Source organism: Artibeus jamaicensis, unplaced genomic scaffold (assembly GCF_021234435.1).
Source record: "Artibeus jamaicensis isolate MK-2021 breed Jamaican fruit bat unplaced genomic scaffold, CSHL_Jam_final contig_797, whole genome shotgun sequence".
Taxonomy (NCBI): domain Eukaryota; kingdom Metazoa; phylum Chordata; class Mammalia; order Chiroptera; family Phyllostomidae; genus Artibeus; species Artibeus jamaicensis.
Window position 1 is genome coordinate 18,634,049 of NW_026521977.1, and position 14,460 is coordinate 18,648,508.

The window sequence follows — 14,460 nt, forward strand, 5'->3', positions numbered from 1 at the left end:
ACGTTCCAACATTTGAATCACAGGGGTACCAGAAGGAGAAGAGGAAGAGCAAGAAATTGAAAACTTATTTGAACAAATAATAAAAGGTAACTTCCCCAATCTGGCAAAGGAAATAGACTTACACGAAGTCCAGGAAGCTCAGAGTCCCAAAGAAGTTGGACCCAAGGAGGAACACACCAAGACACATCATAATTACATTACCTAAGATTAAGACGAAGGAGGGAATTCTAGAAGCAGCAAGTGATAAGGGGACAGTCACCTACAAAGGACTTCCCTTCAGACTGCCAGCTGATTTCTCAGAGAGCTTACTGGAAAGAAGTGTTCCAAGTCATGAAATCCAAAGACCTACGACCAAGATTGCTCAATCCAGCAAAGCTTTCATTTAGAATGGAAGGACAGATAAAGTGCTTCTCAGATAAGATCAAGTTCAAGGAGTTCATCATCACCAAGCCCTTATTATATAAAATTTTAAAGGGACTTACGTAAGAAAATAATAGTAAAATGCAACAAACTCACAGTTATTAACAACCACACCTAAAACAAAAGCAAACTAAGCAATCAACTAGAACAGGAACAGGATCACAGAAATGGAGATCCCATGGAGGATATCAGCAGGGGAGTGGGAAGGGGAGAGAGGAGAAAAAGGTACAGAGGATAAGTGGCATAAATGGTAGGTAGAAAATAGACCGGGGGCGGGGTTGAGAATAGTATAGGAAATAATACAGGAAAAGCCAAAGAACTCACATGTATGACCCATGGACATGAACTAAAGTGGGGGGATGTGGGTGGGACAGGGTGTGCAGGGTGGAGGGGAATAAAGGGGGAAATGGGACAACTATAATAGCATAATCAATAAAATATATTTTTTAAATTGCAATTTCAGACCTGTGTGGTTACTTTAGGTTTCTGAATTGGAAAGGCTGCCACGTAGGCTTCCCCTGAGCTTGACAGGTTTAGAATGTGGCCCCTTCCACAAATCGATAAATGAGATAAACTGGTAATTCAAATAGCTAATATTTAGCCTTCAGCTACTTTAGCATTCACCAAGGACAACTGAAAGAAGGAATGAAAGGGTCAAGGAGCTAGTTTTCATTATCCTTACATCAAAATGAATCGAACTGGTGTAAGATCAAAGGATAGTAACAATATATTTCAATAGCAATGTCTAGCAATATATATTGTTTTATTATTTCCATATAGTTTGACATACGATTATTCCATTTCAATCCCAGAACAACTTGTACATCTTTTTTCGTGGATTTAGACAGTGAAGCTGTGAATTTTGGAGGTTAAGTGAATTGCCCAAGGGCCCACAACTGGCAAGCAGCAGAGAAAGGATTAAAATCCAGGGTCTTACAATTTCTGGTCCATTCCTTTTTTGAGCGTATAGTCAGAGACAGTAATCCGTACCTCAGTGATTTTAGAGTCAAGTAGAGCTGGAAGGGATTTAGAGATTATCTAACCTAAAATATTTATATTGTAGACTAAGGTTCAAAGAGATTAAGTGTATTTTCTAAAGTTACAGAACAAGTTAGTGGTAGATGAGCCATGATTAAAACCCAATAGTTAATTCCCCAGGTTATTTTTGCTATTAACTGTTTGCTCAATCAAAACTCCTTGCATCATAAAGTGCATCTCTTAGCAGTGGTCATTTCTGGACAGTTGTGTTTTCAATGATTTTTTTCATTGTTTTCTGATATTTCTCCATTTCATGTAAAGGGGAAAGATTTTAATGGTTATATTTTTAAATAATCCACAAATGTTTGAAACTTGTTTTTGTGAAATATAATTCTTACAGTGTTTGAATAGGATTAATCACTACTAGAAAGATGAAAGACAACTATCAGGCGTTGCCATAGAAAGTGTTCCTCACTAAAGGCTCTGTCTTCAATCCTAGGGAGTGTTCTTTCACTGGTTACTGTGCTTGTGTTTGTATCCCAAATACATAAGGAGTGGTTTTATTCAGCTCTGAAATTAGTAACTAGATCCTGAGGCTTATACATTTTCAGAAAGGTCATTAAAGCTAATTAGTGTTATAAAACATGTCACTTAAAAATTGTCTAGTAACCTAAAATATTTAATATAGCACCCAAAGTAATTAACTTACACTCCAAGGTGCTTTCCTTAAAAGACCTTAAAATTTCAAAGAGGTAAAATATGGAAGCAACAAGTTTTGGGTTGGAATCTTTATTTTAATTTTACTCTACCCTTTTCTAAAATAGTATGTTGACTCTTGTGTTCTTGAAACTGGATTTTGATCATTTTTCTTCCCCTACTTTTCCACAAACTAGTGATTTAACAATATTTGTAGTATTCTATAAAATTTTGTAACATTAGATAAATATATAATGGTTGTAATACTATTGTACAGATGGTAAATAAGCTCTGGAAGAATTAGCTTGCCATCAATCAATTTTGGTGGCAGAGACAGGTAAAACCTAGGACTTTGGATTCTGTCATATTACTTCTTTCTCGCCTGGCTATTGTAAATCTATTTCAGGTTACCTTTTTTCTCTGAAAACTTCATGTCCTTTTTTTTTTAAAGGAGTACTTTATATAATCCAGTGAATTTAATGTCTTAATATATTAATGTTTTGAGAAAAGTTGGGTTTTAACAAGTTTTTGTGTTGATAGTTTGTCCTGTTACAATAAATTTTTATCTTGTTTTAGATGAGCTACTTTTGCCTCATATGAAAAAAATAGATAGCATGCTGAATGATAACCGAAAGAGACTTCTTTTGAATCTTCATTTGGATCAGCCATTCAAGGTATTTTCTTCAGATGATTTATTAGCAAACTCAGTGGCAATCACAGTCTTAAATAGGGAGGAAAATTTATGACAGTTCTTTTCCATTTAATAAAATTTCTTAACCAATAAAAATTTGATTTTTATTCATTATGAGTCTTTTTAGCTTGTCTTTTTTATTAAGCATATTCTTAATCTTCACTTTTCTCTGCTTAAATTCATTTTTCAGACATATTCATGTAGTATTCCTTCTTTAATAGTTCTCAAATGTTTTAAAAAATTCTTTAAATTACCACTGTATTTCAGTGTTTTTACTTTTAAACCTTTTCAAGTTTTTCACATTTCATCTATAATGAGAATTGGCCACTTGGCACAGTTATCAAAATTCCCTTTACTTGCCTGATTTACCCAATCAGTATCTGAGGGGAAATTAATCTTCACGTAATGGTAGGAAATATATATAATTGTATCTGTTAATGTATCTTGCCACTACAAATTGGTTTTGGTATTATCAGAAATATAACAGTAAGCTAAATCTAAACTCAGAAAACTTATCACGGAAGCCACTTAGTTATAAAAGAATGTAGCTTTTTAAATTTGGAGTATAATATATAACATTTAGGAGCATTTGAGTCTATCTACACATTTGTATAGCTTTTCTTTTTATTAGTAGAGTTTTTTTAGAGAAGTGTTAGATTCACAGCAAAATTAAGTTCCCATATGCCCCCACCCCCACACATGAACAACCTCCCCAGTTACCATCTCCTGCCAGAATGGTACATCTCCCACTACCAGTGACCCTGCACTGACACGTCCTTATAACGCGAGGTCCACAGTTTACATGACAGTGCTGTACATTTCAACGGGCCGGACAAATGTGTAAGACATGTGTCCACTAGTACAGCATTTTATTAGAGTAGTTTCACTGCCCTAAAAGTCCTCTGTGCTCTATTTATCTCTTCCCCCATCCTACGGCAACTAGTGATCTTTTTGCTGTCTCCATTGTTTTACCTTTTTCAGAATGTCGTCCATTGTTTTACCTTTTTCAGAATGTCGTATAGTTGAAACCATACAATATGTTGCCTTTTAAAACTGGCTTCTTTCACTTAGTAATATGCATTTAAGTTACTGCTGGGTCTTTCAAAGTAGTTTGATGGTTCATTTCTTTTTAGCGCTGAATAATATTCCATTGTCTGAATGTACCAGTTTATTCACCTACTGAAGGATATCTTGGTTGCTTCCTAATCCTGGTAGTTATCAATAAAGCTGCTGTGTACACCCATGTACAGGATTGTGTGGACTTAAGTTTCAACTCCTTTGGGTAATATGTATAGCTTTTTCACATCCCTATTTTATCTGAACCCCATCCAAAAGTAAAAATTAACTTCATTTTAGCTAGATGAAAATTAAGGCTCTGAGACTGAGTTCAAAGTGAACCGACGCCAGACTCTCCTAGTAGTCCTGTATTCTTCACTGACTTGCAGAGAAAATAAAAATGTCAGAAGCTGGTAGGAAAACCATTACTAAGAATTCATCTACTGACTCCTAGTCAAGTATTTCCCACTTAATTGCTGCCTTCAAATACCATGTTTTCCAGAGACAAGAGAATGTTATTAGATGTGTGTTTTCTAAAGATTTATTAAGTCTTCATAATGACCAGTTTGGGCTCTTTTTAAAATGTCAAACCAGTTCTCCAATAACTTGTATTAAAATAAAGCCAGCACTTGGAATTTAATAGATTCAGTAGATATTTAAAGCTTATGCAATAGTTTATGATGAACAAGTGAAAAATTAGTTTTTATATTATTATTTTCAAAGAAAAAACACAAAATTTATATTTTTTAAATTATAGTTGATTTTGATAATTTTCATTTATAGCAATTTGCATATTGGAGCTACAGTCCACACACAGTACTGAGTTAGAACGATTTGATGTGAAATATTCCAAACAGTAGATTGTTTTAAGTACCACTCCCTGTGATGATACTGTTAATTTTAGGAATCCTAAAAGCCATTTGAAGTTCATGATCTGATTTCCTCCGAAATCTATGTACTTCCAATCATCTTTAGCATCTTAAGCTTTTTAGAAAGATCATTTGAATTTTGTCCTTTCATCTCCACTGACCTAGTGTAGAAACCTTTTTTTTTCCGTCTTTAAATTCCATTTGTTGTAAAAAGTAGGTCAAGCCTGGTCATATTTTACATGGAAAGCACCAGAATATATAATGAAAGAACAGTAATCTAAGAGAGTGAAGCTAGAAATTAATGATAACCACTCTGGTAGGAAATCCCAGAAATTTCATTGTGTCTATTAAATAAAACTTAGTTCCTTCCTACACTTGTATCTAAAAACATTAGGTTATCTGTTTAAAAAAGCACTGTTGTTAGGGTCACAATACCAAGTGCTTGGGACCTCATGCGGGGTTTGAAAAGGAGCTTATCAAATGAAAACTACATTCTGTATAATAAACATAATGGGGGAAAATAAATATCATGGGAGCCCTTCTAGTATCAAGTATCAAGTAAATGATACTAGTAGCTCAATTTTTAATACTATTCAAACTAGTTAAGTTTAGCTACACATATCATTCAGTTATGGTTTGTAGCTTTTCGTGTCAGTATGATTTGCCTAGTAAGTAAGGGCATAAATGTACCTGTGGCTTTTGGAAGAATGGACTGGCACTGATTCTGCCATTTGGCTACTAAATTGTCAGTGGTAACTATTATATCATTGTGGTTGAAGAACTCACCAAACTCGGTTTTACACTCTCGTTTCACAGCTGCTTTTCCTATAGTCAAAAGAAGCAAGAGATGTACGTGGTGAACCCAGAAGAACATTACAGTGCTTCTGTTTCCCTCTGCTCTCACCCTGATCCAGGGCGTGGCCAAGTTTCAGAGCATTAACAGTGGTTCAACTAATAGGCTTTTGAAGAAACTTAGATTTACAATGGCTCAACTTAATTTCTTGACTTGAGGATGGTGTAAAAGCTATGAATTTAGTAGAAGCTGTACTTCAAGTTTAAAATTTTGATCTTGGGCTACAATATATAGGGAGCCACCAGCTCCCAATCAAACATACGATCACGAGGGTAAACAACAATGCTCCATGTTGGAGTATTAAACACATTTTTGACTTAACAGTATTTTCAGCTTAGGGTTTGTCAGAACATAACCCCATCAGAAATTAAAAGCATCTGTATGTCCCTCTTTCTCCTACCTTGAAGCCAGAAAGGCCTTATTACAAAAAACTTAAGCCTCATTCAGGAGTTCCCTGTGTCAGGTGCTATTGCTTAAACCGTGTTATAAGGTTGACCCAGATTCAAGGGATGAAGAAATAGATTCCACATTTTTTCATTGAGGTATAATTGCATACAATATTAGTTTCAGGAACATAGCAGAGATTCAGTATTTGTATATATGACAAAATGATCACAGGAAGTGTGGTTACATTCCCATCTTGATGGGAGGAGCTACAAAGAATCTGGCCCTGTTTGATACCCCACTTGTGTGTATTTGTATATTGTATATATTTACCATACTCTATCACTGCCCCCCCACATATATTTGTGTGTTATGTGTACATGGATGTACACATTTCTGTGTTTTGGGGTTTTTTGTTTACACTTAGTGTTGTCCTCGCTTTTTTCCCCTTTTCCCACGTATACCCAGCCCCCTGCCCCCCTCTAAGCTATATTTCTATATTTTTAAATAAAATTTGAATAGCTGGAAGTAGTATAGAATAGTTTTCTTCTGACATCAGTTATTTTTGCTTTATTTTAAAGAATGCTTTGGAAAGTTTTCCTGAACTAACAATAATTACACGAGACTCTAAAGCAAAAAGTGGGGGATCTACTATTTCTAAAATCAAAATGAATGGCAAAGCTTATAATAAGAAAACTCTAAGGACTTCTAAAACAACCACTAAATCTGCACAAGTAAGTATATATTCATTGATGTAATTATAATTCTTCTGGTTAATATAATTCCTACTTAAAATATTGTAAAAGACATTTTACTATATTGTTGTTGTTAAATGTGAATTCTTCTCAGGTAGAAATGAGCAGATCTGGCCTAAGGAGCAGATACTCAGTAAGTGCTCATCAGTTTTTTAAATCAGCAAAGCAGGGGATTGTCCCATGCTTGTGTTTATATTTGTATATAGTTATGTCATTGGATACAAATGCATACACAAAAATGAGCATGCATACATTCCATAACATTCAGTGTTAATTACATACCTGTAAAATTATTAAAATAGGAATTCATCTCATTTTCAAGCATAGTCTAAATTAATACCTTTTCAGAAAAAGAAGAGATTCATTCATTCTTTCTGGAAACATTTTTCAGTGCCTATAATATGCCAAATACAGTTCTAAATACTAGGAATATAACAGTAAAAAACAGTAAAAAATAGTCTGCCCTCATGTAATTTATATTGGGGTGTGGTATATACAATAAATAGAAAGATATCCAAGTTTTAGTTAGATTTTTTAAAAAGTTATAAAAATATAATCACAGAAGAATATGTATAGTATGATATATTACATTATAAAATTAGTGTTAGTATGTGTTATACACAGGGGAAACATGGAAAAATATATAATCTGTTAACCTCATTTAACTCTGAACCAAGAAATTACAGGATTCTTTAACTTTGTAAGTCATCATATATGTGTGCTGTTTAAGCTTTTCTATAATGGTTAAGTATTTTTAAATAGTATATATTTATATTCAGGAAAAAGTGATTTTAAAATGGAATTTCAATTCTTATTTTAAATTAAGCCTCTTATTAATAGTAGCTTATTAATATACAGGCTAATATTTGGCCATTCAAGTCACTTTTAAGATTGCCATTGAGACTTTGATCTAGTATTTTCTTAAAAGTATTCTTAGCTAAGATGCTCCATGAAATAAATACATCTATAAACTGTTTTCTTATAGGAGTTTGCTGTTGATCCAGAGAAAATCCAGTTATATTCTTTGTATCATTCACTCCATCATTATAAGTACCACATTTACCTGATATGTAAAGATGAGGTAATTATTTTTTCATTTAATTTTTAAAGCTAACTTTAAGGAGATTGTAGCTATAGTATTTTTTAAAAGATTTTATTCATTTATTTATAGAGAGAGGGGAAAGGAGTGAGAAAGAGAGAGAGGGAGAGAGAGAGAAACATCGATGTGTGAGAGATACACATCAATTGGTCTGCAACCCAGGCGTGTGCCCTGACCAGGAATTGAACCAGTGACATTTTGGTTCTCAGGCCAGCACTCAGTCCACTGAGTCATACCAGCCAGGACTGTAGCTATAGTATTTTTTAATGTGTTAAAGAGAATTATTTAAAAGTTTTATGTGTTGCCCTGGCTGGGTAGCTTGGTTGGTTAGAGTGTCATCCTGATACACCAAGGTTGTGATTCTATCCCCAGTCAGGGCACATACAAATATCAACCAATAACTGCATAAATAAGTGGAATAACAAATTGTTCTCTCTCTCTCCCTCTCCCTTCCTCTCTCTTCCCCTCTCTCTAAAATCAATAAAATAATTTTTCCAACTATAAATAAAAATGCATGTGTCTGTATTCTCCTGTAAATAACGAGTAGAAAATTGTTCTGAACCTGTTATTTATTGTGCTCAGATTAATCTAAGGCTCACCACCTCTCACATGGGCTATAAGTGGTAATGTTTTCGAGTTATTAGTGCTTGCTTTACATTGCCATAATAAATGGAGCTTCATTGTATTTTCTTCTCTCATAATGTATGTCAATCATATTTTCACTCATTTTAGTCACTGCTGGTATATCACTGTCTTCCTTATCACTAAATTGGCCCTATCCCACTTACTTAATAGAGAATTGGGATATCTGTGCCTTGGCATGAAGAAATGATTAGTTGTAGTTTTTATGAGAGTATTATAATTTAAGTTGCTCAGAAATTATGTAAAATAATAATACCACTTTGTGGTGTTTAAATGGTTGTAGACATTACTGCCTTTTTTTGACCAGCACTATCAGTTTTTTAATTAAAAAGGGTTAAGTTTACTCAAAGCTATAACTGATGTATTTGATAATGGTCTGTTATTGGAAGATGTTCATAAATCTAACCTTTATTTAGCAAAGAAAAAAGCAAAGGTGGTCACGCAAAATATGCTCTGTAATGAAGAATTGACCCCAAATATTGTCATTTTGCTTTTAACACAATTGAAAGGAATTGAGAAAGTTTGAACCCCTTTTCCTAGCCTTCTTCCCTGCCCCCATGGGGCCAAAATAATAGGATTAGACTTCATCCAGTTTTAATATGAAATAATTATTCTTCATGGATGGATTTTTTTTTGGAAGATCTGTACTACTTGTCCTCTTTTCATTCAGGATATAGAAATAGCAAGCCCTTATGGAGAGCTCATAAAGTGGTAGGTTATAAGCTAATGTGGCAATTCTCTTTATTTTAGATCTCCTCTGTGCAGAAAAAAAATGAAGATTTAGGACAGGAAGAAATTGTTCAACTTTGTATGAAAAATGTAAAATGGGTAGAAGACCTATTTGAAAAGTTTGGAGAACTTCTAAATCATGTACAGCAGAAATGTTCCTAACATTTCCACAAAAATTCCATCTATTTTATAGCACTAAAGAAATGGTGGAGGGTCTAGGGCCTCAGATAATCAAACGTCGGGCAGTGGCCTTCTGCAGGCACACCTGCTTTGACCCTGGAACTTGCTGGCTTGACCTCTGCTGGAGGACAGTGGTGCTGCCAAGGAAGTCAGTCCTTTGGAAATGGACCTACATCCCACCGCATTTTTATCCTAATGAATGTTTTCTATTTTGTAATCCATTGGGTAACTGAGTTTTATTTTCACAAATGTTTTTTGACAAATGATGAAGCATGCACTAAATATAATTTTTCTTTATTACTAGAGAGATAACACTTAAGTAGCTTGATTATTTTTTCCTTACTCTGACTAAACACCAGAATGAAATAAGGGTGGCAGCAATCATGTTTGTATTCATGTCTGGCCACAAAATAGAAAGTATTGTACATTATGTAAACAGATCTGGTGTGCTGTGACATTCTGTAGGAGAGTATCATCAGTTTAAAATAGAAAATTCAGAAACTGCATTCTGCTTTATGAACTCCTTTTACTCTTAACATGTTCAGGAAACTGGATATGGAATTGGTGCAATTCTATAACTGCTTTTTGTGTCAAATTATATTGTGATGAAAGAAACAATGACATACTATTTTCCCTATCTGAAAGAAAAGTATTTTCCTTTATACTGTTTTTCCTTTGGAAAATTTTTCAATTGTACATTTTATTTCACTAATAGTTGTATTTTTCACAAGGAAAATGTGATTACAATTATGTTTGATGCATCTGTACTACACTTTTCATTATTTTCAGTAAATCTTATTTAGTTATATATTGAATTTCTATTGTCAATTCTGTCTTGAGGTAACCGTTGTTGTTTATACAGATTTGCTTCAGTGTTATCCAGAATAAGCATTCAGTACTAGAATTAGTTTAGCTTTATAATGGGGTTGTGTTAGACACTGCTGTAATTTTCTGATTCATGAAAATAAATTTCTTATTAAACTAGCACTTGATTAACTGATTTGTTGAAACAAAAATCTAACCACATTATACATTTTAAAGAATAAAATTTATAACTAGACTACATGCAGTGTTAAACACAGCTTACCCGACTTTCAGAACTGGAAGTGGTAGAGCTCTCCTTTCGGTGCCTTTCCAGCCTTTATCCATGCTGTCATAGCCTTCTTTAGTGTGCTCGCTAGTGTGTCAAGTACTTTAGCTGAGACAGTGAATGTATTACGTTCAACGTGACCTTGTGTTTTATTTGTGTTCGCCAACAGGATGCCTTATGTGTTTGAGAAAAAGATGTACTAGTGTCCTTCTAAACGATCTTCTTTTTTAGGATTCTAAAGAGGTGGTTGATTAATCATCATACTTTTGTTTATTTTATCACCATTTAGTGCCTTAAGTCCTATCAAGAAAGCAGTGTTACTGCTCAATGCCCAAATAAGACCTGCTTATGTGGCTGTTGCTACTGTCTTAATTTTGAGATAACAGGCCAACTTTTTACAATTCAGAACCTCAGCAAATTGGCAAAGAACTGAAGGCAACATGTGACTTGATTTGAGAATAAAACATTGTAGCATTGAGTGAAAAATGAATATTTGAGTTAAGCTTACATATTTATTTATGATGGTTATCTTTTTAAAAGCAATAATCTTTCATTCAAGAACCTTTGTACCTGCCATTACACAAGATACTCAATAATCAAACTTTCTCTCAAGGGTTAAATGTTTCATTTCTGAAGGTTTTTTTAACCTGTTTAGGCAGCTTATTTTTAAAACAAAAACAACCTTAGATTAATTTTGGTAACTCAAACTATCAGCAGTGAGAGAATCATAAAATTAATTTTGCTAAGTATAGAAGAGTAGGAAGCAGCCATATCTCTTTCTGGTATTGACTCTGGACAGAATTGGTTTCTTTCCTTTCCAAAGTGCAGAGTAGATAACTACATGTCAGTGTAGTGTTGTAAGTATACATCTATACATTACTCCCCCAGCTTACTTGCTTGAATCACTGACGGTTTATATATTTTTAAAAGTCATCTACATTTTGGTAACTTGAAGTACATGCTTGAAATCACTGGCCACATTTTCTTCACGATAAGGCCCATGGAAAACAGATGTTTCCTGCAGAAAAATCACCTGTTTTCAACCGTAGTTGTCCTAAAACTGTTTGCAGTTGTATAAATCTTATTAAAATGAGTGTTTTCATAGTATCAGAGGCCAAGTCTGTAATATTGCCTGGAGAAGACTACATTGTTTTGCACCATCTTCTCTCATTTTATCCATATAGCATAGGCAAGGACATCAAATTCAGGCCTTGCAGAAAATAGGACAGTTATTAAGACAACCATACGTAAGTCCACCCTTTATGAAGTTGAATAAATATCTAACTGGTTAGCATTCACATTCCTTGCCAAGCAGTTTGGAATTTACATAGAAATAACTTTAGGTTGTAGACTGAGTTAAAGAGGGTAAAGTATATGTTGTTGCAACCCAGGAAAACATTTTTAATAAAGATTAGATTTTTCTAACTACAGATACCTGGAAATAATTTAATATAAAAAATTGTATGTTGGTGTTTATTTATAGTTCAGATTAGTGGTGGGAGAAGTGGCCTAGAAAACATTAGAAATATGGAAAAATCTTAAATTTAAAATGGCTTAGAAAATGTTCAGGTTATCTTCAAGTTTCTAAATTTAAAAATGAAAATTATAGATGATTCATACATTATTACTATTTTCAAGGCTTTCCTCATATTTTTTGAAGTCTCACTTTCCTTTTACTATACCTATTTATTTTCATTAGAGCAGCTATTTTCCAACTATGACTTTGGAGATAGACCCAGAAAACCAGTAAAGCAGCAGGGTTATTGAAAGAGCTTTGGGTCCCAAAAGTTTCTTCAAATGTACAAGTTGTGAATTTTATTGTATTTGTAGAGTACAATTTTTGTTTTAAACTGCAGTTCCATCTGTTTCTACAAAGTGCTTTTGAGATACAGTGAACTATCCTAGGATAACTGCTTCCATGTCAGTTGCACTTGACACAAACTGCACAAACGGACAGTGTGCACTATTGTTGTGCATTAACCTACTTCCATGTGCAACTTCTGGCATCTGTGTTCACAAATGCATGTTTTCGCAAATCACCTTTATTTATAAGTGACAATAATTGAAGTTAAGGATACAAAGAAACCTGCATTTGTAGTCCAGAGTTTTAAGTGGTCCATAATACAATGTATGAAAATGTGAAAGACAATTTTGTATATTTGTTTGTTACTAACTCAGATCATTAAAATGAAAACAATTTTTTAAACAACAAAATCAGAATGTTTTGGGGTTTGGTCTATTTTTTTAAGAGTTGAAAACTGGTACTATACAAAAGCATCATCGTTACAGATTTCTCATACAACACACATCAGGTTGTAGAGTCTTAAAGTTTTAGGTATATATGGTATAGGACTCACCCATGATTTTCTCAAGTTCAGTCAATATTGATGAATTATATACAACCCCCAGCTGACAATAACAAAATATCTGAGTTTGTGTTAAAATAAAACTCTTTATGCCCTGGCTGACATGGCTCGGTTGGTTTGATTCTCAGGGTACACGCCTGGGTGGCAGGCCAGGTCTCCATCGGTTAATGTTTCTCTTATCAATGTTTCTTGCCCTTTCTCACTCCCTTCCCCAGTCTCTAAAAACAAACAAATAAAATCTTTTTAAAAACTCTTAGCCCTTTTCTACCTATAAGTATGTATAAATCCATTAACTCACCTTTCTAAATTTTTATTTGAAAATAAAACAAAGCTAAAAGTAACTGCTGTCAAGATATTTTTATTATCTATAAAAAAAGGAGTTCCTCCTGACCTATTTCAAGTAAAAATATTGTCAGCATATTTGCAATGTTTTAGTTAGTTTTGGTTGTAAAACACTTATTCCTTGATTTACTTTACAAAGGTCAAAACTAAAGATTCAGTGTAATCAACGATCTCTATGAAAAAATGTTTTAAAATTTGGTAACATTCCTGTTTTCTTCTCCATTTAGTTGCTGAAATTGATGTTCTTTTTTAGTATTTCCCAGAAAATATTTTAGAATATAGTCATTGTTTATATTATCCCTATGCAAATCTAAATGATAGAACTTAATATTATACTGTTTTGTTAATGTCACGTGGTTCTTTTTATTCGTATTTTTAAATATACTTTGTATCTCAGAAACTCTAAATTCAGTTATTTAACACGACTCTTCTCAAGGAAGATGTGAAAGGGGATACTGCTTCTCTTTGTTTTCCATTTGGAAATATTAGCAGAAAAATTAAGATATTCATAATTGTTTTTTTTAATGTCAAGTACAGAAAATGTCAAAAAAATTTATAAGTCACTGCCTACTAGGTCTTGACATCAGCCTAACACAAGCTTTCAGTTCCCAGTATGGAAGGGGTCACAAGAATACATATTGTGGACTGGCCCTTTTCTGCAGTGTGGCTTTAAGTAAATTCCTAGATTTCAGAGATATCTGTGTTTAAATAAAAATTAAAAAGCACATTTTAAAGTGACACAGGAACTATCTGGATTATTGATCATTTCAGGCGATGTACATATCTGTTCTTCAGTTAGAATGAATAATTTAGAGCTGACTGGTTTCAAATAAAAGGGAGATACAGTTACCTATTGGTCTATTGTCACACCTTATCTACTTTGTGATGTCAATCAGGAGTCAAGAAGTTACTCTGCAAAAATAACAAGTTTTACTTATAATTTACCTGTGATACATGGAAAGTTAACTGTTCATACTCAAGTGAAATATAAAGGTTCTTTTAATTTAGCTCCTTACAGTATTTAGCTAGAATAAGAACAATGATCATCATTGAAGACATGTCTAGAATAGACATAATGGAAGTGACAGAAAGGTTTTTCTTAAATTGCAGCCAAAATTACTTTTCTCTTGTTCTTACCCTCCTTCACAACCTTCCCGAGGCCTTTCATAGTCTTTAACCCAAACTCTATCGTAATTTACGAAGCCCTTTATAGCACCGTCCCTCCTCCCTACTGCCCTTCTTCCTCCATGAACTTCTTTAAGTTCCTTAAATGTGTGTTTTTTTCTTGCCTCCAGTGTTTCATCTTCCCT

General features: G+C 33.6%; 2 protein-coding genes across 4 annotated transcripts in view; one reads left to right on the plus strand and one right to left on the minus strand.

Annotated features, from left to right (window-relative positions):
- Positions 1-13,090, plus strand: part of QSER1 (glutamine and serine rich 1) — a 68,757-nt gene extending 55,667 nt beyond the window's left edge. For all 3 annotated transcript variants that reach the window (XM_037128211.2, XM_037128212.2, XM_037128213.2), the window contains 4 exons: positions 2,671-2,768; positions 6,529-6,681; positions 7,688-7,783; positions 9,194-13,090. In XM_037128211.2, the coding sequence (XP_036984106.2) occupies positions 2,671-2,768; positions 6,529-6,681; positions 7,688-7,783; positions 9,194-9,334 (488 nt within the window). In that variant the 3' untranslated portion in view covers positions 9,335-13,090. The remainder of the gene's footprint in view (positions 1-2,670; positions 2,769-6,528; positions 6,682-7,687; positions 7,784-9,193) is intronic.
- CCDC73 (coiled-coil domain containing 73) overlaps positions 1-14,460 on the minus strand; it is a 310,502-nt gene that overhangs the window by 239,084 nt on the left and 56,958 nt on the right. The gene's annotated exons all lie outside the window — the stretch shown is intronic.